The following is a 25,109-nucleotide window of genomic DNA, read 5'->3' as shown; positions in this document are numbered from 1 at the left end:
GATAACCCTGCAGTAAGAGTTCCAAGGCCTGAGAAGATGAGGTATCCAGGATTTCCAGGTTTATGGATCTTGGGTAGCCGATAGGATACTTTTGGTTGGGGCTCTAGGAGTCTGTCTTTGTAGATTTAGTCCTGTGTTTCTGCAATAGGTTGCCTGACTATCAAATGGGTGGTAGAGGCATGAAATTACTATCTTTTGGGGTCTTTTTGACCTAATAATGGACCCTGTACCCTATAAATTGTTGCAGGTAATGAAGGATACTAGTCTTCACACTACTCAGTTAGGCACTGCAAGCGTATTCCTTTTGTGTGTGATACCAAGGTTCACAGCACTAGAATGCAGATTTCTCCATCTGTAGGGATATTCTAGAAGGAGGAGATTGGGCACTTGGGATCTACCAGACCTTCTCTAACCTGCACTAAACTTATTGGCATCCTGACACCTCCGTCTTCACACATGCTCAGGCTAAGTTATAAACAAAACTTACTCTTCCAGAGCCTTTAAAGGGCAAGGAGTACTACTAACCAATCAGGAGACAGCAGGCCAATTATGAATGAATCCCTGATTCTCTCAGACAGAGACTGAACTCCTGAATAGTAGTCCAGAAGCCAGGTCAGAATGTTGCCTTCAAGTCCTGCAAATAAGTGCTTGTCTTTGATATTATTTATTTAAAGGTGCAGGCAGGCACATTCTGAGTTTATTTGTATTTAACTGTTTAGAGTCTGCTGCTAAGCATAAGGGACAAGACACTCTTCTCCAAGAAGTCAGCCAAAACTTTATGGAGCACGTACAGTACCACACTTGGCTCCACTGGGGGCACTTTTCTCTTGAGAAGCCTCTCTCCAGAACTTGATCACATCAGAGATCCAGTTCCAGTGAAGGGCAATTCCACCTGTATTTCCTTTCCATGGTCCAGCAAGAGCACCATTCTGGGGGGATGGAAACCTCAGGTGTTTGCCTTTCTTGGATGACTTGTGATTGGTGTATTTCCAGGATGCACTGTTGCCTCCATTCACTGTATAATTGGGAGCCAAGACAGGCTGCCCAAGAACATCTGCATGCTTTCTTGGTTAACTGCCCACAGTTTTAAGTTACTGCTTGGCTCTTTCAAAGCAAGCCTGTTTTATCTTAAGATAAAAAGTGTTACTGAGAGAACATATTAAAACAAGAGAACTTATACTCATGGTAACAATCTTACCAGAGATCACCCTCACCCAGCGTTTCTCAAAGTGAACCACAGACCTACGTTGAGACAGCTCCTAACAGGCCACTCCAGTTTGTTTATCTAAAGACTCAATAACCAAGGAACCTCGTGGCTCCCATTGGCTCCAGATCAGTGTTTCCAGCCAAGTGGAGCCATGGGAAGCTATTTAAGCATTTGGTACACCAATAGGCAAGGCAAGTTTATTTATCCCAATTCTTCAGTGAGAATCAAATTTTGGCACTGGTGTGTCCATCACAACATTTATCCCATAGACCTCCCATTGATGGGAAAGGACAACGATTGGTGGATCAACTATGTAGAGACATGGTGCAATTACACAAAATAATCATAAAGGAGAAACTAATAAACAGCTTCAACCTCTGGGAAATTCCAGATAAAAAACCTGTTTGCCGTGAGACACAACACAAAGTCACTAATTCTGTTCGAGAGCAAGGACTCTCAATCCATATGGGATGTGTTTCTCCTGAGCTGGAGCCAAGGCCTGCTGTACACTTTACATTAATGCAGAAAGTGTTGAGAAAGAGGAGTCAGAATAGAAGCGTGGTTGAACCTCTGAGCCAGGGGTCGAAGGAATGGAAGCAGCAAGAGCTGCTAACCCCACTTTTTATTACCTTACCCTTAATATATTCAGGAACACTGAGGGACGTGGTGGGAGGGATGCATGAGTACTTTAATGGTAGAAGAAACTCCACTGAGGCTGTCTGCAGAGTCCATCTTAAATAATCTTCATTTTAAACCAGCTGAAAATCTGCCCTTTTAAAAAAAAAAATGCTTCATGCAAGTCAGGAGCACATCATATCTGTAATTAAGCAGACTCTTTGTAATTATAAATCTTAGTAGCATAGCTGTGTTAGTCTTAACTTTAAAAAGAGATGATGTGTGGCACCTTAGAGACTTTTTCAAATGAGATGAGCTGAAGAAAGCGTGTGTCTCTCTCTCTCTCTCTCTCTCTCTCTCTTTTTAAGGCTATGTCTACACTGCCAGGTTATTTTGAAATAACTCCCCAAATAAGTATTTCAAAATAAGCTTCACAAGCAGGAGTTACAGGCAGTCCCCGAGTTACGCGGATCCGACTTACGTCGGATCCGCAGTTACGAACGGGGCCCTTCCTCTCCCTGGTCTCCAGCAGACCAGGGAGAGGAAGCAAAGCGGCAGAACACGTGGCCAGCTGACAGCCCAGACGCGTCTGGGCTGTCAGCTGGCCGCGAGTTCCGCCGCTCTGCTCTGCTCTGCTCTGCTCTGCTCTGCTCTGCTCCCCCTCCCCCTGGTCTGCAGTCGGATCCGCGTAACTCGGGGACTGCCTGTAACTGCAGACCAGGGGGAGGGAGAGCAGAGCAGAGCAAAGCCGCGGAGCCCGAGGGCAGCAGGATAGCCACGGCGCATCTGGGCTGTCCCACTGCCCCCGTGCTCCGCGGCTTTGCTCCGGACGCCTGTGGTACAGCAGCTGGGGTGCTGCCGGTTGGTCCCGTAGCGCCGCTCTGGGCGCCACTGGACCAACCCAGCAGCACCCCAGCTGCTCTGCCCCAGGTGTCCCCAAGTCAGCAGCTGCTGAAAATGACCAGTGGCTGACTACAGGAAGCCCCTGCCCCGGGCTTCCTGGAATCAGCCGCTGATCAGTTTCAGCAGCAGCTGACTTGGGGATGCCTGGGGTTCTTAAGTTGAATCTGTATGTAAGTCAGAACTGGTGTCCAGATTCAGCCGCTGTTGAAACTGATCAGTTTCAGCAGCGGCTGAATCTGGACGCCAGTTCCGACTTACATACAGATTCAACTTAAGAACAAACGTACAGTCCCTATCTTGTACATAACCCGGGGACTGCCTGTATTTCAAAATAGCAGGCTTTGTAGTGTAGATACTCACTTGATTTCAAAATAACAAGTGTAGACATACCCTAAGGTGCCACAGGACTACTCGTTCTTTCTAATTATGGTCATTAAAGAAAATTAAAGCCTTAGGTTTTAGAGGGAAATAGTTTATTTAGAAAACTGAGTTGTCAGGCCTTGTGCAGTAATGTTTTTCAATAACATTTTATTATTAATGATATATCTTAGCTTACTGCACACATACAAGAGCTAGATTGATAGGATATATAATGTCTCTATCAGTGTTCTGAATGATCTGTGAACAGCAATATTTCTAAGTAGAAGATGGTAGTATAGAATATAATTCACAGATGTACAAAATATTACCCATTATTCTCTCCAGGATTGTTTGTGTATAACAGGCATATTAATATCTCTTCAAATCTAAATTGTACATGCCATTGCTAGGCACTTCATCCAAAGACAGATAAACAGAATGCTCTGTCTGCTAATAAAGAGAACTGTATAGTGCCAGAATGTGCCATTTAGCCACTGGCCTAGGGGGGAAGAGATGAAAAATATAAAGGAGTTAAAATGTCTTGCAGCCAAATATTGGTAGGTAAGTATGTAGCATTCTGCCTTGCATGTAGATTCAGAAATTGAGTCTGAGAGATTGTACGTGCCTTTTGGAGCACTGGGTGAGCATTGATTTAACATGGTACAGTATTGAAAACTTTCAGTGGATAGGTTAGATAAAATTAGACAAATGTGTGATCAATCCTCAAGGCTATCTGCACTCTAGAAAAACAATGCTTCTTCTTCCCAGACCATTTTCAAAATTAGTAAGTGCACGTTTTCATGCAACAGGAGGTTTTTCAGACTACAGAGCTAGTAATTTCAGTTATCAGAAATTGCAACAAAGGGAATTATTATACAAAACAATAGGGTAAAGAATTTTATACTAATTTTTAGAAAAATATTTTCACCATTTTTTAATCTGAATAGTAGATAAGTATAGCTCAACAGATGTCTTTTTCAGATGTAACTGTTAATGCAAGGAGGCAGTAGCAACTTGTAATTCTTCATGTTGTCACTTAATTCCATATTTATGGCTGACATTTATTTCTACAGGTGACTGAACTGGAGTGTGTGAGCAGTCAAGCAAATGCAGTCCATACACATAAAACAGAATTAAACCAGACAATACAGGAATTAGAATCCACGCTGAAGAAGAAGGAAGAGGTATTTGTTGTTGTTATTCATTATGTTTTGAAGTGGCTTTAAAAATCATGTTATTTATAACAGTTTGTAATGTTAATTTAAAATCCACTTGTGAGCACAGAAAAAGAATCAATGTTTAGGCTGATAAGTTTTCTTACATATTGACGGTCACAACTACTGTTTAGATTTTGGTGCATCTGAGCCAAAAATCTGCATTTTTTTTTTTCTGTGCACTCTTCCCAAGTACCATTCTTTGCAAAAGACAGCATGTAGTGAAGCATGCAGCATTTCTTCACAGCAGCAGTCAAAATGAAGCACTGTGAATCCCATTTACAGATAAACAATGTCAGTGCAAGTATTTTATGAAGCAGCTGTAAGCACTACTTTCCTTTATTGGGGAACTGAGTTCATGGTGAGAAACAGGCCAAATATTTATGAGTTAAGATTATTTTATTAGGCTGATTTTGCAGGTCTTGAAGTTCCTGCCCTTTTCTTATAAATCACTTCAGACCTACTGTGTACTTCTTACTGTGCCCGCACACAGGGTCTGCGCCAGCAGCAGGAAGAAATGTAGGTATTGCCATACTGGATCAAACCGTTAGTCCAATATCTTTTCTCCAACAGTCAGAGGCAGTGCAAAAAACCCTGACATTGAAAGTTATTCCATAACTTCACAGGGCAAGTTTCTTCCTGACCTTTATTAACTCCGTTCATCTGAAGAAGTGGGTTGTGCCCGCACATGATACCGTCTACACATTTTGTTAATTGTTAGTTTTCCTGCTAGACTGTTTATTTTTTAAGTTTTTCCAGTTAGACGAATTTGGCTACCCCCTCTGCAGTTCCTGACCCCTGTTAGAGTTCAGCTTGTGTCCTGAGATTTGGGACTGCATGTGGGTTTCTTTTTTTCTGCTGTTTTTAAATCCTTACAGGTTTTTAATCCTGTAATTCCATATGTTCTTTTTATCCATGTAACCATCTAGTCTTTTGATTCCTGCAAAGCTTTGGCCTCAGTGATGTTTTGTGATAGATTAGGCCAAGGGAGCCGAAAACCTCTGTGAGACCCTGGGCAAGGGAGGGCAGCTCTGTGCTCTCAGAAGAAGGTAGAGCCTTGGGCGAAAGGAGTGGGGCAGCTAACACTTTGCACCACATGGAGCACATGGTTTGCCTCCTCCAGCCTTCAGAGCTGCATGGAATCTCCCTCAGTGCCAAACAGAACATGTGACAAGGAACATGGAGGGGGGGGGGGGGGATATTTATCAGAGAAGCTAGATTCATTCATGGAGGTTAGGTCCATAAAAGGCTATTAGCCAGGGGGTAGGAATGGTGTCCCTGGCCTCTGTTTGTCAGAGGCTGGAGATGGATGACACGAGACAAATCGCTTGATCGTTGTCTTCGGTCCACCCCTTCTGCGGCACCTGGCGCTGGCCACTGTCGGCAAACAGGCTACTGGGCTAGATGGACCTTTGGTCTGACCCAGTACGGCCGTTTGTATGTTCTTATGTGGCACAGTGCTCTGGTGGTGATTTAAAGGGCCCGGGGCTCCAGCCTCCACTGCTGCAGTAACAGTGGTGGCGGGTGGGAGCCCCAGACCCCTTTGAATTGCCTGGTGCTGTGGCAACTGCCTCATTTGTCCCTTCCTGTCAACAGGCCTGAATTGGTCAATAGCATTGTGTTGGGGGGGAGGGGAGGATATTTATCAGTTTTAAAGTTTCTGCCTTTCAATGTCATTGACTGCTTGTTCTGCTGTCATGGTAATAAGTCAACAGAAATATCTGACCTGTTCTCTCTCTACCATTTATTTTGTATACCTGTATCCCCTTCATCCCCTCATGCTCTCTCATCTCTAAACTGAAAGCACCGTTCTGATCAGTCTTTTCTTTATATGGCAGTCAGTGGTCAGAACTTGTATTCAGACAATTTCCATTCTCTACCTTTCTTGCTGCTACTGGCTTCATCCTCTGATAAAGATATCCTCCTCCCAGCTAAAGTCTGGATTTCTCTCTTGAAAGGGAGGAGTACATTAATGTATACTAAAATATGTATTTTCAAATAAATATAGACCAGGGCTGAGGTTTTATTTACCACGATCCTCAGTTTTCCAGAGAAAATATTCCAACCTTGCTGGAATGGAAGTGTGACAGGGAAACTGCACAAAGCTTCAACTTTCATGAAAAATACATGGTTTAAGGCAGCTGTTTTCCTTTTCAAAAAGAAAGTGCTCGTTGTTGGTGTGTGAATGTCTGACATGCAGATGAATAAATTGCAGAAGTTGCTGAGTCCGTATTATTAGTGTTACTCCATATTCAAAAAGTGTCAAGCTAAGCAGCTTCTCAATGTCGGTTTTAGTATAATTGAAATAATTTGGCAGAAAGAGACTAAATAATTTATTTGGACTGAGTTAAGATCTGATCATACCGGCAGTCATTGGACTTACTACATAATTTGTTTCAGAAAATCTTGGAATTGCAATATGCTGCATTATGGGATCAAACGTCATAAAGTTTAAACCAATGGTCATAAATTGAAATAGGATGTCAATTCAGAAACGTCATGAGCGCTGTTCACCTTAAGTTAGTCATTGTAAAAGTCAAGGACTGCCTGTATGTTAAAGGAATTGTTTTTCCTCCCTCAGGAAATAGAAAGATTGAAACAAGAAATCGATAATGCCAGAGAACTTCAGGCACAGAGGGATGCTTTGACTCAGAAACTCCAGGTAAGCATCGGAGTTTGTTTATCTATATCTATATCTATATCTATATCTACACACAATTTAGATAGAGAAAAATGAAGATGAGCAAAGGCAGACACTTATGATTGTGATATATTATAAGGATGTTAGATAGCGGGTAATAGAATAGCCAACTAACCGCATGAATTCTTAGCAGTTAATTGACTATTCTATAGCCCTGGGGGCAGGGCCAGTAGCCAGTGTGCTCTGGTCTCACTCCTGGGGAGCCCCCTCCCATCCCTGCTACTGCTCTGTGTCAGAATCAACATCATGGGGTTCCAAGCAGGAGCTTTAAAAACCAGCTCCCCTTGCGGACTGGCTGCCTGATGCCCTATGCTGCTGCCTCTGATATAGAGGCAGTAGTGTGGGGTGGCAACAGCCCCTGTCTGCGGGGGGTCCGAGCTCCCCACAGACAGAGGCTGCCTGGGGGGGGAGAGACGGAGGGCTGGGGAGGCTGCCACAAAGCATCCTCTGTCCATGGTGACCTGGGCTGGCTGCGGACAGAAGCCGCTCCTTAGCAGCAGTCCCTGTCCACAGGGGGTCTAAGTTCCTTGCAGACAGAGGCAGCAGTGGCAGGGGGAGGATGCGAGTAGTTGGCTAGACTAGTAGACTACCAGTGGTCCCCAACACAGTGCATTTGTGTGTGCCCGCCAAGTGCTCGGGGCTGGCCTGGCCCCGGGTACGTGGCACATGCATGGTGCCGGAGCCGGCTCCGGGCACATGGTGCACGGTGAGCGCTGCCCGCGCTCTGGGCGCGCGGCGCTTGGAGGGGGCGCTGGCTCTGGGCGCGCGGCTATGGGGGAGGCCCCGCCCTCTGGCGCCCAGTGGGCGAACGGCCACGCCCCTTGGCGCCCGGCAACCTCAAAGGGTTGGGGACCACTGGTAGCCTATAAGCCTAGGCTGATCGTCTAGTTGACATCCCTAATATGTGAAGTGTATCTGTTCCTGACCAGATTCACCCTAACTGCCAGAGAGGGGTGTAACTTATTCCTCTCTGAACCAGTCCAGAGGAATTCGTATCAATTTTCCCTTTTCCCTCTCTTGGATCATTTAACCGAATTGCTTAATAGGGGAACAGTTTTACGTTGCAGCTGGAGCTCTATAGATGCCATTATAGTGGAAGATGCTTAGGAGAGAGATCACATTAATGCATTCCCAGGCCAGATCTCTTCACTGGCCATTTTGAACACTACTTGGCTTCTCTCAGGCCTTTCTGGCAGATCTAGATCGAATTGCAACTTTTACTCTAATAAAATTTTATTTTAAAGTGTCCAGATATATAATATTAACTTTATTTCTTATTGGTTTGAACTAATTTAACAATTCTTCATATTCTCTCTGGGTTCTCTAAACCCAGTAAGTGTCTTATTGGGGTGTGCTTGTTTATACAAATTGTATTCAAAGCTGAAGGCCTCAGCAAATTGGAAAATGGAACAATGGAGTCTTTCATTTCTCAAAGTCTGTTTGTTTAAATTTAGCCCAAATATCAAAATTGTGAATCTAACAATTCAGTAGTCCTGCATAAAATTAATTGGTGACATAAGTCTGTTCCTTTAGCTGAAAACCATGTGGCAGACTCAGCAGATGTAGTTGGTGACTGAACTATTCTTAGTTCAAAACGAGATGAGTATTAACTGAGACCCTGTGTATCTAAACTGGCCAAGACAGATGACTGTCCAACCTCCTTTCAGTAGCCTACAGTGAAGATGCTTCCCCAAAATCCTTAGGCAGTCTGTTCCATTGTCCTACTGTTCTTAAAGTTAGGAAGTCTTTCCTGAGATTTAATCTAAATCTGCTATGCTCTAGTTTAAACTCATTGTCTCTTGTCCTACCCTTTGTGGCAAGAGAACAATTTTTCTCTATCTATTCTGACAGTCTTTTGAGTATCTGAAGGCTTACTCCCATGTCCTTCTTTAATCTCCTCTTTTCCAAACTAAACATACCTAGTTCTTTCAGCCTTGGCTCATATAGCTCGCATTTCATCTTTTTTGATCATCTTTGTCACTTGCCTCTGGATCCTTTCTAGTTTCCTATATCCTTTCTCTAAGTTGATATCCAAAAAGGGACACAACTCCAACTGAAACCTAGCTTGTGCCTTGTAGACTGGTACCATCACCTACCATGATTTGTGTGCTGTGTCTCTGTTAATGCAACCTGCAATTGCATGGGTTTTTTGCAACCACATCATGTTGCTGACTCACACTGAAGTTGTGATCCACCACAACTCCCAGATGCATCTTAACAGTGCTTCTTCAAAGCCAGTTTATCCCTTCCCCTATTTTGTATTTATGCATTTGGTTTTTCTTCCTTCAGTGTAGCAGATGTTAAATAAAACCAGACCCAGAACAGACCTTCCTCCAATCCAATATCATTCCATTAATAGTTATTCTATGTGATTGTTTAACCAATTATGTATGTAATACTTCTGATGAGCCTGCATTTCTACAGGTTACCTATCAGAATGTCATGTGGAACTATATCAAACACCTTGCCAAAGTTCAGGTGTATTATGTTCACCACATTTCCCCTGCCCACCAAACAAATTACCCTGGGAAAAAGGAAATCAAGTTGATTTGGCATAAATTGTTCTTAACAAATGCTGGCTGCTAGTGATTTTTTTATCCACAAGATATTCTCAAATCAGTGTTTTATACATTGTTCTATTAGCATTCCAGGTATCAAAGTCAGGCTGATTGGACTGTCATTCTCCAGCTCCTTTTAAACATGGGCACTATTTTAGCCTTTCTCCGGACTTCTCCTGTCATCCTTGAATTTGCAAATATTATTCCCTGTGGCTTCAGCTAAAGCTTTCATTATCCTGTGGTGAATGGCATCAGGTTTTCCACTGATTTGAATTCATTCAAATTGGTCTGAACATCTCCAATGTGTTCTTTCCAAAAGAACCAAAACTCAGTTTAGTTAGAGCTTTGTTTACAGTTTCACAGTGGACGCTACATTTACCTTAAAAAGTTGGAACTAATTTAAATAATATATCAATAATTGAAATTAAGTGAGAGTTAAAAGCATGAAAAAGCATAGGAAAAATTGATTATTTTCTGTTGCAAAGATATTACATTGTCATGGTTCTATTTGTCTATTAATATGGAAGCTAAGGGTTTTTTCCCCAAAAATTTATATTTTCCTTTCATGTTTGCATGAAATATGTTATGAAACAAAAGTGAATTGATCTTGTATATAATCTGGATGTTGTTATTCAGAGGCAGACTTCACCTGATAGGAAGCCAAGTTTTGGTGGAACACAGTAGGTATTGCCAGTCTGTAATGCAATTGTAAAAATGTTTAATATTAGTAGCACATCAGGTTTAGTATGGTGTATTATTCTTTTCTGATTATTAGTATCTGAAAGTATACCAACTTTCCTCTTCCACTTTTCTATTCAATGAAAATAAGCTGGCTTGCTTTTAGCTTGGGGGGAAAAAAATCCAAAAACATTTTATAATCTTTTGCACTGGAGAACATCTCAAAAAATGCTATATTTATAAATTATATGGCCACTCATTTTCTGTTTTTCGTCTGATTTTTATTCTGGGTATTCATATGTGGATAAAAGTATGTTGTAGTCTAGATTTTTATTCTATTTGATCCAACGGGGAGTTTTAATCCTGTGTTTCATACTACTCTAGAACCTAGTCACTCTTCATATATTGAACTTGATAAACGTAGGTTGCCAGACACAGTTCCAAGGCCACAATGATGTTAAAGGCTGGGTAATTCTGTAGGAAAAAAAAGTGATTGCCTCATTAAGAAATATAAATCAAGCACTCAAAGAAAGGAAACTAAAATAGAAACTCCTCAAGTCTTGAACTTGGTACTGCTTATGCTTTTAAAATACAATCCCTCTTTATCTCATTTTTAAATTATTTGTCAAATAATTGAATGTACACAACAATATAGTACAATCTAGAACTTCATGTTTAACCTGGTACACAGTAAGTTACAGTTCAGTGCATTAGATTGCAAGTTCTTTGGGTGGCAACAACTGTCTTTTTATTGTGTTTGTGGAGTCTGCCTCTGAATAATAAAACCTTTGAGGCACCGATCCCTCATTGGCACTACTGCAACATAAGCAATAATAACGCAACCTTCAAACTTGGCTTGATTTATAAAATTCAGTGAGATTTACAAACATAGGCAGGCTTGAGGGACATGACAATTTTAAGTTAGAAACATATGAAATTCAGTGAGCATAGATCTAAAGAGTTCTGAATCTGACAACCCTTTCTCCCATGGAAGGCATTTCCTAAAATTTTACATAGTCTTAAAATAAAGGTTATATAAGTGTATATGTAATTTGCTGGTCACATAATGCTGGCCCCTCTTATTTTCCCATTACAAATTGGAGGAAAGTGGTTCACAGTATCATCTCTGTATTAAATGTAATCCACACTATGTTAAAAAGAGGAAAAAATAATTAAAATGGCCAATGGTTTCTGTAAGATTCATAATCTGAATCTATTTGTCATGACAATTCCTGAATCCAACCATCTCTAGCTAATCGAATTCCTCCCCTGCCACATTTGGGACCAAACATCCGTTAGTCAAAATACCCAACCAGCCATAATTAAGATTCTCTAAACGGCACTCAAAGTTTAGACTGGCTTAAACTCTGGGCCAAATGAGACTTTAATTTCTTATGGACTGGGCCAACTCAGATTTTAAATTCAAATGCTTCACAGTGCCCTACCATTGTTCTGAATCAAATGAAACACAACCACACTCCAAATCTAACTACAAATTCTTCTGTGTATTCGGTGAAAAATCTTTTAAATCCCACAATTTTAAAATTGTTTAATATATTTTCTTCAAACTTGGTTTATACTACAAATCTCACTGCAATCTACAAAATAAGTCAAATTTGAATAAAAACAGTTCAGTCATTTTGGATTTTTCTGGTCAAAACATGACAAGTTAGTTACTCAAGCTTTTTTTTAAACACAATTCAAAAAATGAACTAATTTGTTCAGACTTTCAAGAAGAAAAACAATTGCTTCAAAGGGTGTGTGTTTCACAGAGTTATGAGAAACTGAAAAGGGTTTCAGTGGAAACTGGATGTCAGTCTATGAAAGCATACACAATCAAGGCTTGTCTAGGATGAGACCCATCCTGCAGTAGCCTGTTGCACATCACCCTATGTGAAGGGTGCAGAGGTGTGTTAATAGTTCTGTGGTAAGCTCTTACTACACTATTTTGAAAGCAGAGCAGATCAAACCACACTAATGAACTGTTAGGGTGCATTCATAGGATTCACAAGAAGAGTTAGTGCATGGCAGTCTAGTACAGGATAGATTCATACCCCAGATTGTGGCAAACGGAAGGTTTTTGTTGACGAACCATAAATTCACTATAGGATTAAGTCAGAGAGAAAATGGAGTTGGAGCTGGACTAAATTTGTCAAACAAAATTGAGACAAGTGAAATAGCAAACATTTCTTTATAACCTGCTTGTGTGGGTTCTCTGCTTAGTGGAGATAGAGAGATAACTGATGACATTAAGAAGTCTGATGTCTTTAATAACTTTTTTGCTCCAGTCTTCACTAAAAAGATTAATCGTGGCAAGCAACTCACCATAATTAATATGAACAAGGTGGAAGGAATGCAAAACAACCTAGGGAAAGAATGATTTTAAAATATGTAAATGAGTTTGATGTATTCATGTCAGCAGAACATGAGGAAATTTATCCTTGGTTATATAAGGAACTCTCTGAAACAATTTTGGAACTGTTAGCATTTATCTTTAAGAGCTATAAAAGAAGGGTGTAGTCTCAGAAGACTGTACAGGTCAAACATAGTAAATATGTTTAAAAGGGGGGAACTAATACTTGGGGATGAGACCAGTCAGCCTAGATTTGGTACCTGGAAAGGTAGGGGAACAAATAATTTAACAATCAATGTGTAAGCATCAAGAGGATAATAGCATTGTAATGAATGGCTTTGTCAAGTACAAATTATGCAGAACTAACTTAATTTCCTTCTCTGACAGAATTACTGGCCTAGTGGATAGGAGGGAAGCAATAGATGTGTTGTATCTTGATTTTAGTGAGTCTTTTGGCACTGATCCAAATGACATTCTCACAAAACTAGGAAACATGATCTAGATGAAATTACTATAAGGTGGGTTGAGAGACAATACTCAAAGTGGTTCGCTGTCAAACTGGGGGATATATCTAGTGGGATACTACAGGAATCAGTCCTGGGTCTGGTGGTATTCAATATTTTTATTAATGGCTTGGGTAATACAGTGGAGGGTATTTTTATAACATTTGGAGATGACACCAACCTGGGAGAGTTGCACACACTTTGAAGACAGGATTCGAATTCAGAACGACCTTGGCACATTAGAGCATGAGAAAAAATCAACAAGATGACATTTGAAACGGACAAGTGCAAAGGATTTTATTTAGAAAGGAAAATCAAATACACAGTTACAAGATGGGGAATAACTGGGCAGGTGAGAGTACTGTTGAAAAGGATCTAGTTGTTATAGTGGTCACAAATAGAATATGACTTAACAATGTAATGTAGTTGCAAAAATAGTTAATACCATTCTGGAATGTATTAACAGGTATGTCATGTAAGACACAGGAGGTAATTGTCTCCTCCTTCTTGACACTGGTGAGACCTCAGCTCAAATAATATGTCCAATTCTGATGCTACTCATTAGGAAAGCTTATAGATGAATTGAAGACTAGAGAAGAGCAGCAAAAAATTATAAAAAGGAAAGTTTAAAAAACTGGGCATGTTTTGTCTTGAGAGAACAATCCTGAAAGGGGACCTAATTGCAGTCTTCAGATATATTAAGGGCTGTTAGAAAGAGGACTGTCATCAGTTGTTGTTCTTGTCTGCTGAAGGGTGTACAGCAAGGGAGATACAGGTTAGATGTTAGGTGGAAAAGCTTTCTAACTATGTAGCTAAGCTCTGGAATAGAATTTCAAGGGTAGTTATGGAGTTGCCAGTACAGGCAGTCCCCAACTTACGTGGATCCGACTTATGTCGGATCCCTACTTATGAACGGGGCTTTTCTTGCCGGGGAGGACGTGGGCGGCGGGACCACAGCGTGTCTGGGCAGTCCCGCTGCCCCTGTCCTCCGCGGCGAGAAAAGCCTGGTCTGCTGGGGGGGAGGGGGGGGGCGCAGCTAATGCGTGCCCCCCCCCCCCAGCAGACCAGGCTTTTCTCGCTGCTGGTCAGTTTCAGCAGCGGCTGAATCAGGACGCCTGGGGTAGAGCAGCTGGGGGGCTGCCGGGTTGGTCCCACAGCGCCGAGGTGTGGCACTACTGGACAAACCCAGCAGCACCCAAGCTGCTCTGCCCCAGGCGTCTCCAAGTCAGCCGCTGCTAAAACTGACCAGCGGCTGACTACAGGAAGCCCGAGGCAGAGCTGCTCTGCCCCAAGCTTCCTGGAATCAGCCGCTGATCAGTTTCAGCAGCAGCTGACTTGGGGACACCTGGGGTAGAGCAGCTGGGGTGCTGCCGGGTTGGTTTTCAAATTAATGTGTTGTGTACCTCTAAAATGTTTTGAAATACAGCTTGTATTAAAAAAAAGGCTATACCTTATAAAGTATATCACATTGTAATGCATATCAACTAGATAAAAATCTATTGATAAACAGGAATGAAACAGACTAATCCATTAATGGTAAGAACTCCAATGGGGAACAGTATCAAGTAACCTAACTCAGTGGAGGGGTAAGTACTGGGAGCCTTGTTAGTTAATATTTTCGTTAATAATGTAGAGAAGGAATACACAATCAGCCATGATCACATGATCTCGTAGTAAGTATTCCTTTATTAGTTTAGTAGTTTCATAAATACAGCTTTTACTCAAAACCATGTATATTTGATTGTGATCTGTTTACCACATTCCTTATACTAAGACCCACAGGACTTTATTATGATAGAAATAACAAATATAGTAAAACCAGTGTTATCTGGCATGCTCAGGGATCAGGGCATTCTGGTTACCTAAAAATTCCCGTTATCTGAGGGTCCCATCAACCTATGAAAAACCAAATGGACAATCATAGTAAAACTCAGGTTTTTAATATTGGTAGTTTTGCAGTGTGAGGCAGTTGATCTCACATTTCTATTTTGCATTAAAGATGATTAGTACTTCTTAAATAAAAACTTGTTAAGCCAGTCACGGTAAACCAAGCCAGGCCTGTGCGCCTAAAGATGTGACAATATTGTGGCTGGGGGCAATGCCGGTTAACAAAGTTTTCTGGTTAACAGAGTGTCGGATAACAAAGGTTTCACTGTACTATTTTTTGCGTTATTCTTGGGACATGGGATTTGGTGGAACTGGGGCAGGCTCCTTACCCAGATCCTGAGAAGCTGTGACTTCCAGCTCCTAGCTACACATGCTGCCTCTGCTCCACTCAGAGTCCCAGCTCTACAGCTCGCATTGGCTGAGCATTGTTGCCAGTGGGTGCTATTGGGGGGGGGGGGAGCGGTGATTCTGGGTGGAGGCAGCATGTGGATCTAGGAGCTGAGCCCCACCGAGGTAAGCACTGCCCTGCACTCCAAACCCCAGCCCTGATCACTCCCTCTCCCGTCCCCCACACTCCTGCTGCTCTGGGACAGAGGGGCCTGAGACCGCCCCAGCAGTGACCAGTGTGACTAGCCTGGGTCTTCTGAGCTGCTCAGGTGGCCCCCCAGGCCAGGCAAGCCGAGGTCATGGAACATCATGGAACCCATGACTTCATGGCCTCTGTGACAAACAAGGGGCTTTACAATAAGCTACACCACACCTAAGTGATGCTCATCTTGATAACTTGCCAGAAGCTCAAGGGCAGCACCAATTTACATAAACTGGAATTTATTATAGCTGCTCTTCTCTTAAATACATGACCACACAGATTAGCGGTCTGAGCATATAGTTCTGCATCTTGATCCGCACAGCCTGGATTTCAGCATCATTGTGGTCTGTGACCTATACTAACCATGCATGCTCCTCTGCCTTAAAGATGGGAAAAGACATTTGCCCTGGTACAGAGGGGCTGACTGTCCTTCCAGACAAGGGGTGCTCAACTGCCACTGTCTCTGTCCCAGTCCCTGCCCTCGCTCCACACCTTCCTCCAAACATCTGCCCCAGCTTCAGCTCCTCTCCTTCCCCTTTCCATGCCTTCCCCAAACTCCTGTCCCTCCTCCTCCCTGTCTGCTCCCCCAAGTGTGCCTGTTCCCTGATACTTCCCCATCCTCCTAAACTAGAGCTTCCTGAATACTGCCAATCAGCTGTTTGCAGCACTCCAGAAGTGCTGGGAGGATGGGGTGGGAAGCGGGATTGTCTGTGTGTCCACCAGCAGGCAAAAGGAACAGAGAGACTTGACTTTCAGTGGGTGCTCTGCTCCCCCCAAATTTTTTTCCTATGGATGCTCTAAGGTTGGCGCACCCACAGAGTCCGTTCCTATGCCCTGGTCCAATTCCCCCTGAGCTTCATTTGACTTGCGACCACATCTCCCCTCCTACCCATTATGATATTGGAACAACTTCTGTGTATGGCAGTTCAGAAACTACTCAGATTTGGCAATGGAGAGAAGCTCTGAAAGATATATTTCAGTAAAATAAAAGGTGTAATTAATAGGTGGCTGTTATGCATTTCTTACAGTTAGTTTGACCTTGATATTAGTCTTACTCTAGACTGGTCAGTGTGAATTGTGAAATAGCACATGCAGTGGGTTTACAGTGGAATAGTGTTCATTCACACATGAAGTATATGTTTAAGATGTGAGATCATTATTTTCATTTATTGTTGGGAGTGTGTCCTTAACTAATCTATGTATCCTAAAATGGAGATTGGTTAAGATTAAAATAATCCCTTGAAGACACTTCTAGTAAGTGACATATTTATATAAGAAACAATAGCAAATATACCTCAGTTAATGTCTTACATTCAATGTGGCACTCACTGGCTATATAATTTTATCTTTTTATCCTAAATGTCCTGTCCTTTGGCTGTTTTACTGAAAAGACACAAGGAAGATAGTGTGTTTCAGATTCTTCATTGGCCTAACAATGTTAGCTGAAGCTGGAAGGTTGCAAGTAGTTTAACTATAGCCTTTTAAAAATCTGTATTAACCAAGACAGACATGAATGACAAGAGGAAGAAAAAACTACATTCTATTTATAAATTGTACATTAACATACTGCATGTTTTCTCTGAAGGAAGTAGAAATTCGAAACAAGGATCTGGAAGGACAGCTGTCTGATCTAGAGCAACGTCTGGAGAAAAGTCAGAATGAGCAAGAAGCTTTTCGCAATAACTTGAAGACTCTTTTAGAAATTCTTGATGGAAAAATCTTTGAACTAACAGAATTAAGAGATAATCTGGCCAAGCTAATAGAATGCAGCTAAAGAAATGGGATTTCAGTGCCAATCATCTTAAAGATGCACTGTCTCTCTTCATAGGACTATGTTGGGCTCTGCATCAAAGTTGCACAAAATTAGAAAAATGCTCCTCCAAGAGGGCCTATTTTAAATTTGAATAGTATATTTCAACATAAAATTTAGAATTCAGCTTGTAGCTAGTTGAAAAAGAAAACACTTGAATTACAAATTACCTCCATGTATATTATTGGCCATAAATAACTTGAAAGGTATTAAGAGTAATTGAATGCAATTACTTTCTAATTGTTAGCCAGTGGAAGAATTAGCAGTGTCCCAGGTCACACCCCCTTTTTGTGTTAGACACAATGTAGATTATCTGCTTTTTTATTTAATTAAGATATCTATTGCTGTTGTTTGTGCAAAAATTTAGTGATGACAGCCCTGTCTTCTGTTGTAGTCTTAATAATTTCTCAGGATATTTTGCACTGTTGAGAAACAGTGCCGTTACCAATTAATTCTTGCCAGGAGTGAGAGAGAATTGCATCTTTAATTGAAACGTAGTTAATAAAACTGCTTGTATAGAGTTCTTCCTTTTTTTTATACTGGAAGATACTGTATTTCTTTATGAATTTCACTCTGGTGTTCTATAATATTGTCCAGTGTATGGTTTACTTTCCAATTAATTCCATGTATTTATGAGATACTGTCTCCCATTTTATTACACATTTTGAAGCCAACCAATGAAGGCAGGTGAGTTCCTCAGAAAAATCTTTTTAAATTTAAAATTTGATATGCACAGACAAATATAAGTAATCAGACATTTACTGTCTGGTCTTATTAAACGTCAAATAGAATTAGTATGTGCAGTTACTTGAAGTTGTTTTATTAGCCTGTTTTGCAAAAAACTTTTTCTGACTGATCAGTACATTTCAGTTTTGTGTAATAATGGCTAGTGGAGAATACTGTTTATTGATCATGTTAAGGATATTGAGCTATTCCAAGGGGATTACCTTTATATTTAACTTGCCCAGCCAAGAGGGATGTTTCTAGAAGTTGTGTGATCATAACAAATTGAAATGGAGACATGTTTTCTCTGTATGGGTCTTCACACCACACTTTTATCAAAACCACACCAGGCAATGTTCTGAACTGTTCAGTAGTTGTTTAAAAAGAAGAATTGAATTCACTTAACCCTCAGTGAATGGGTTTTAAAGTTGTTTTGATGTAATTTTAACAGACTTTTGGCAAACACACATTTCTCTATATATTTATTTTAAGAAAAGTGGTTGAAAGGTAAGCCAAGTGTCATATGTTTGCTTATTGAATGGGAAGTGCATCAAGGTATGTTGTTGCCATAAATTGCCTGCGGTGTTGGTGAGAGTTGGTCTTTTTAAAAATGTATTAATGAGTATCAGACTCAAGAATCTCAAGATGCACTGACTTTTTGCACCCCAAAAATGTTAATATGTTAAATACAAATTGCAGATTATTATTAAATTTGAAGAACAGACAATTTCTTCCACTTTATAGAGTGCTATTCGAAACTAGAAAACTTAGGTCTGGTATGTGTGTATATATGTATACACACATTTTGATTCATATTAGAGAGACAATACATGGTTATTTTTAAAATGTCTTTTTTTTTTCTTTGCAAGTGATTTATCAGGTTCTCATGACAAGTCAGGAGAACAGTTTAGATCAAATAGTAAAACATCATGTATTATACTGTATGTATTGTGCACACCATTTAAGTTTCCTCCATATTTTAGGGTATTTTTTCACCTGTTTTATTTATTGAGAGGGTGAAAAAGCTTAGTTCAGCGTGCATATGGTTGAAAGCTTTTTTGTGGCAAGTTACATAATTTTTTAAAAAGTTGATGGATGTTAAATGATGATGATCTGGGTAACTATCAGGTGAGCAGATATCATCAGGTTTTAATTTACATGAAGATATTTGGGCCTGATTCTCTTGCAACTTACATCAATGTAAATAAGAAGACACTTCAGTTATTTCAGAGGAGTCACCCTGGTTAAAACTGGCTTGTGCCAGGTAAATCAAGCCCATTAGAACTTAATGGGCTTAATTAGGAGGATGGAAAGGTAAAACAATAGCAAATTGATACAATGATGATAAATGTGGTATTATTTTAAATTTATGATGAGAATTTTTTAAAATATAATTTACTTGTGGGAAAACAGCTTACAAAATATTTCCACTTAAATTTTTGTATATGTGTGTTACATGAGTATTTTTATGTATACATACATACACATATGTATATATAGTACATGGAAAAATTTAGATGTGCACATTTTTAATATTTTCCTAGTGAAATGAAATCTAAAATTGGAAAATAATATTTGAACATTTCTTTTCTCATACAGTAAAGATGCTTGATTTCATTTTTAAAATACAATCTACTGAGGGCTGCACCTTTGTATTCCCAAATAGTTGTCAAACATGGATATGGGATAAGGTGGACATAAGTGCACATATAAATAAAATCTTATTGTTAAGAGTATTTTAAATGTTCATTTACAGTAGGTGAGTGTGTAGAAATTGTAATTTAAAGTTCATAATTAGGTGGTTATACCTACTGTAGCCTCTCCACTTCTGTATTAAGATATTTAAAACCTTAATTTTCCCAGAGACAGGTATTATGCATTGTATCTGACTTTAGATAAAATGATGGGAATACATATGCTAGAAATTAATGTTGGGTACTGTAGCCTGAAAATGTGAACAAGAACCTACACAGGAGAGGAGAGCAATCACATTGTGTATAACTTGTTATATGACCACTATAAGTCTTGTAAAAAAAATTGGAAAAAAACAACAAAAAACAAAAGTAAAAACACAAAAATATAATTTTTATTTTGAAATACACTTGCTGTTCTCTGGAGAATGTACTTTTTCTCTTTATTTTTTTCTTAAAACTTTTTCAAGTATTAAAAAGTGTGCAAATGATTGCAGCAGTTACCTTAATCCTTCAGGTGCTACTGGATTTTGCATTGGCGTGTCATGTTGTGAAATCCTGAATTTGACATAAAAGGTTTTATAAGTACATCCCCGTCTGGAAAGTTAGTTTTTGGAGTGTTTCTCTCATAATGCATAAAACCGAATGATCCTGAAGTTGTATTCTTCTATATAGACATATTAAAGTCTGCCAGCATGATTTCCTGCTCTCAGCAAATTTCTAAGAAAACTGGAAAGGAAAACAAAATATTTAATCAACAGTGGATTTTACTTGGTGCTGGGAAGGATACAGACTAGTTAATTGGTTTAAAATCTCAAAGAAGAGCACTTTTCAGGTAAGTAGTTTAGAGGAGTGAATTTACAGATAGGGTTGAAACTGAATGGTAAAGAAGACTCAGGAGGTGACTGTCTAATATGATGGTGGCATTTGAAGAAGATCATTCTTTATTAAGTAAATTTTTAATAAGAAAAGAGTGGAGGAGAATGCATCAGCTAAAGAAAACTGATTTTGATTTTTCCTTCTTCAGTTGCCAGCTATGGAAGGTTTTCTTTTTCCACATCTTTCCCTTCTCCAGACTATTGGATAAGCGTTAAATCCAGGCTTAACTTGAGTAAATGGATGAACCTCAGTTGGTTTCATCATCACATTCTGTTTCTTTGCTGAGGAGGCTATAGAACAATGCCCTGAATGCATCATATTTCAGAAAGGTAGTTACAGAGTAAAATGCAAAATCTACATCAGGCTATTGTCACAAGTTCAGAGCCTATGTGAACCAGAAATCTTTTCTTTTCATACTCCGTTTGGCAAAGTCTGGCCCATTAGTCTTACAAATATATTGACTGTTTTACTTGTCATTGCTTTAGGATAAGGTCAAATGATTAGAGTATGGCTCTTAACATTGAGGAATAACTTTTTTAAAAAGCAAACTTAATTGTATCAGAGGTGTGTGCACTCTAAGTAACTGACTATGCAATTAAGATGCACACTTATGCACTCATATTCTCTAAACAAGGCAAAAAGCAAAGCAAAGCAATATTCTGATTTTCTGATGATGCTACATGCATGCACTAATTTTCAATAGTACAAAGCTGGACTTTATCACTGAATAATATTTTTAGAATTCCTAGTCCTGTTTAATAAAATAAACTGAGTAAATCCTCAAGTTCACATGAGCATTTAATTTGACACACTATTTTAAATACAAATTAATGAGTAGAGTCTGTGGGCTAGATAGTCGATCCTAATTGACCTACTTTCCACTGCTCTGGCAATGTAAAGGAACTGGAAAGCTGGCATAATTGTGTACATGGGGATTCCACGTGTATAGTGCAATCCACAGGTTCCTGTGCACCCCACTCTCCTCAAGTTTTGGCATAAAGCAAAGGAGATTTGGGGGAACCAAGTATGCCCTAGCTCTCAGAATGACCTTTTTGGGGATGGGCAGCCAGCCCTGGGATCAGGAGAGCATATATGTGATTTAAAGCCCCATTTGTGACTCCTAGTGCAGTCTTGAATGAAGATGAGTTTGTGTAGTCCAGTAAATCTGGACTTAAGTGTTATTTTAGATCATTTAGCTTGAGGACATGGAAAAAAAGCCCAGGTTTAAAAAAAAAATCTAAGAAATGCAAAAGAATTCTGAGAGCTCTCTCTAAGAATCTGTCATGTGACACAGGCAGCTCTTTCACTGTCAGAGTTTCATGGTTTTCACAGCAGAACATACAGCTTCTGAAGTGGGGCATCTGCAACAGCAGGTTCATGAAGGAGCCACTTTCCAAATTCCTCATACCATTCTATCTTTGGGTGCATCCAGACTATTTGGACCAACTCATTGCAAAAGGGTCTGCCAGGAGAAAGAGTCATACAGCCACAGTCCCAAGAGCAGAACCAAGCATATTTCACTATGGAATATAGTATATGCGCACTTTGAGAACGCTGGTTCCCTGCATATCCTGTTGTCTCTCAGCCTTCTTCCTCCACAAATCCAGAAAGTATTTTTGAGGTGATCTTACCATTCATAGTCTCAAAATTTTCTGTTTTGGTGTCACAGCAGCTATGGGCAATCCATGTCTCTCACCTTTACGCTATCAGTGAGACAGAACATTGTTATCTAATTGGTTCATTTTTTTCCTTCTCTTCAATTTTGGGGTAGGTTAGAAAAATCTACTGGCAGAAACTTCTTCTAGTTGTTTATTGAGGATTTTCAAAACCTGTCAAGGACAGCTTCCAGTGGGCACAAAACAACAAGGCTATGTCTAAACTATGATCCTCTTGCGGAAGAGCAAATGCAAATGGAGCGCTCATTTGCATATGTCACACTCATTTGTATTTCCTCTTCCTTTCCCTCTTGCACAAGAGGTTTGTGCACAAAAAGCATTGTGTAGACGGCGCCTTTTTGCGCAAAACCCCTCTTTTGCGCAAGATCCATTCTTCCTCAAATTTTTTTGAGAAAGAACGGCTCTTGCACAGAAGGGCTACGTCTAGACTACATCCCTTTTTCGGAAAAGGGATGTAAATTAGACATATCGCAATTGCTAATGAAGCGGGGATTTAAATCTCCTGCGCTTCATTAGCATAAAATTGGCTGCCGCTTTTTTCGGCATGGAGCTTTGTCAGAGAAAAGCGCCAGTCTAGATGCTTATCTTTCGAAAAATAAAGCCTTTTCCGAAAGATTCCTTATTTCAAGAGGGATAAGGGATCTTTCGGAAAAGGCTTTATTTTTCGAAAGATCAGCGTCTAGACTGGTGCTTTTCTCTGACAAAGCTCCGCGCTGAAAAAAAGCGGCAGCCATTTTTATGCTAATGAAGTGCGGGAGATTTAAATCCCTGCTTCATTAGCAATTGCGATACGTCTAATTTACATCCCTTTTCCGAAAAAGGGATGTAGTTTAGACATAGCCAAGGGGTTTTTTGTGCAAAAGGGAGAGGAAGAGGAAATGCAAATGAGTGTGACACATGCAAATGTTTGCTCCATTTACATTTGCTCTTCTGCAGGAGGATCATAGTTTAGACATAGCCTTTACCAACAACCTAAATATTTTAGTGGAATTTTTGATGAAGAACGAATTCTTCCTGTAGGTCAGGTAGCACCAGCCTCCACAGAAGCTAATGCAGAGTTTCCAGAACCTTCACAAATGAAGGACAAACCAAGATGTTGAGAGAAGAATTAGAACCACAATTTCCAGGTAAGATTTTTTTTTTTAATATAATTTTCATATAAAGTATCTATCACCAGATGAGAAATCAAATTTTCCTCAACAAGATTTAGGGCAATTTAATATGCTATTTTTTAAAAGAATTTCACTGGACCTCTCAGATTCCCAGACCATTAACTACTATTCATCTCCTGCCAATAGAAGTCTATTGGAGCTGGGTGGTTAAAGTATATTACATCCTCCAATCAGCAAATATAAATGCAAAGAAACCAACCCCCCCCACACACACACACACGCTTCAAACACACACAACTGATTTTAATCTTGATTTAAATACTTGATTTGAATCTTGTTTTGCATTTTTAATTTTAGTTATTTTCCTGAAGAGAGGTTGATTACCTCTAGAAGGTTCAGGAAAACATGTTGAGTTGCAACTGAATAATATATACCCTTCACACTAAAACTGTTTGTTTTACTTAGCAGGAGCATATAGTATGTCTATATCTATTTATTTACGCAGTTATTGGGCATAACTTATATTTACTCAGATTCTTAATGTTTATATTTTTATTATTAGAAAAAATGCTGAATAATGCATTTATTTACTAGCTGATCATGTTTTACTCATGATTTGCATCATGCTATATTTGGATAAAAATTATAATTCATTTGCAAATTTCATAAAATATTTTTTTAACAAGTAACTTAAATTTGATGTGTAAGAAAAAGAGTTTATCCAAATCTATTTTGCATTGAAACTGACTTACCTCACCTATGTTGTTTAATATATTTTAATGGACCACCTTGTGTTGGTGAAAGGAACACACTTTTGAGTTATCTATAGAGGCAGATCTCTGTGTAGCTCAAAAGCATGTTGGTTCAGTAATAGGACTGCATCACCCATCTTGTCACTGTTGTATCTGGGAGCAACGCAGCTAAGACACTGCAAACAATTGTTAAACAAGGAAAGTATTATGTGAAGTTAGTGAACTGAACTGTTTCTGGTCACCATGCCCTTCAAGAATACCTCATTGTCTCAAAACTAGTTATTGACAATAGATTAGAAGAAGAAAACAAGCTTTTTTCAGTTCCCATAAGTTTATTAACTAGTTATTGAACTGAAACGGTTGCATAAACTCAAAGAAAATATTTGCCCTGCACCTTTACAAGAGGCTATTGCTATCAAGAACTGCTTTAGCAGTTCAGCAGTCTCTGCTTCCAGGTGATTAATCAGTAACTTCCACCAGCTCAGTAGCACAACTTTCTTGAAAACTTTGGCAGCAGACATAGAATCATAGAACACTAGAACTGGAAGGGACCTTGAAAAGTAATCTAGTCCAGTCCCCTGCCCTCATGGCAGGACCCAGTACCATCTAGGCCATCCCTGATAGATGTCTGTCCAACCTGCTCTTATATCTCCAGAGATGGAGATTCCACAACCTCCCTAGGCAACTCATTCCAGTGTTTGACCACTTTGACAGGAAGTTTTTCCTAATGTCCAACCTAAAACTCTCTTGCTGCAGTTTAAGTCCATTGCTTCTTGTTCTATATCCTCAGAGAGTAAACATATAGCGTATGTCTAGACTGCATCCCTCTGTCAGCAGAGGGATGCAGATTAGGCAGGTCGACATTGCAAATGAGGCAGGGATTTAAATATCCCGCACC

General features: G+C 39.9%; 1 protein-coding gene across 2 annotated transcripts in view; it reads left to right on the top strand.

The window, feature by feature from the left end:
- HOMER1 (homer scaffold protein 1) overlaps positions 1-25,109 on the top strand; it is a 168,949-nt gene that overhangs the window by 127,792 nt on the left and 16,048 nt on the right. The window contains exons 7-11 of one of the 2 annotated variants that reach the window (XR_012904870.2): positions 4,159-4,269; positions 6,881-6,961; positions 17,154-18,065; positions 20,468-20,627; positions 23,368-23,474. Coding sequence is in view for 1 of the 2 variants with exons in the window: in XM_006119144.5 (XP_006119206.1) it covers positions 4,159-4,269; positions 6,881-6,961; positions 17,154-17,342 (381 nt within the window). In the remaining variant the exon portion in view is untranslated. The other variant, XM_006119144.5, reaches the window with a different exon arrangement.

The sequence above is a fragment of the Pelodiscus sinensis genome, chromosome 6 (assembly GCF_052426305.1).
Source record: "Pelodiscus sinensis isolate ZL-2025 chromosome 6, ASM5242630v1, whole genome shotgun sequence".
NCBI lineage: Eukaryota > Metazoa > Chordata > Testudines > Trionychidae > Pelodiscus > Pelodiscus sinensis.
Note: the sequence above shows the minus strand (reverse complement) of the source record. Positions and strands in the feature narration are given on the sequence as shown.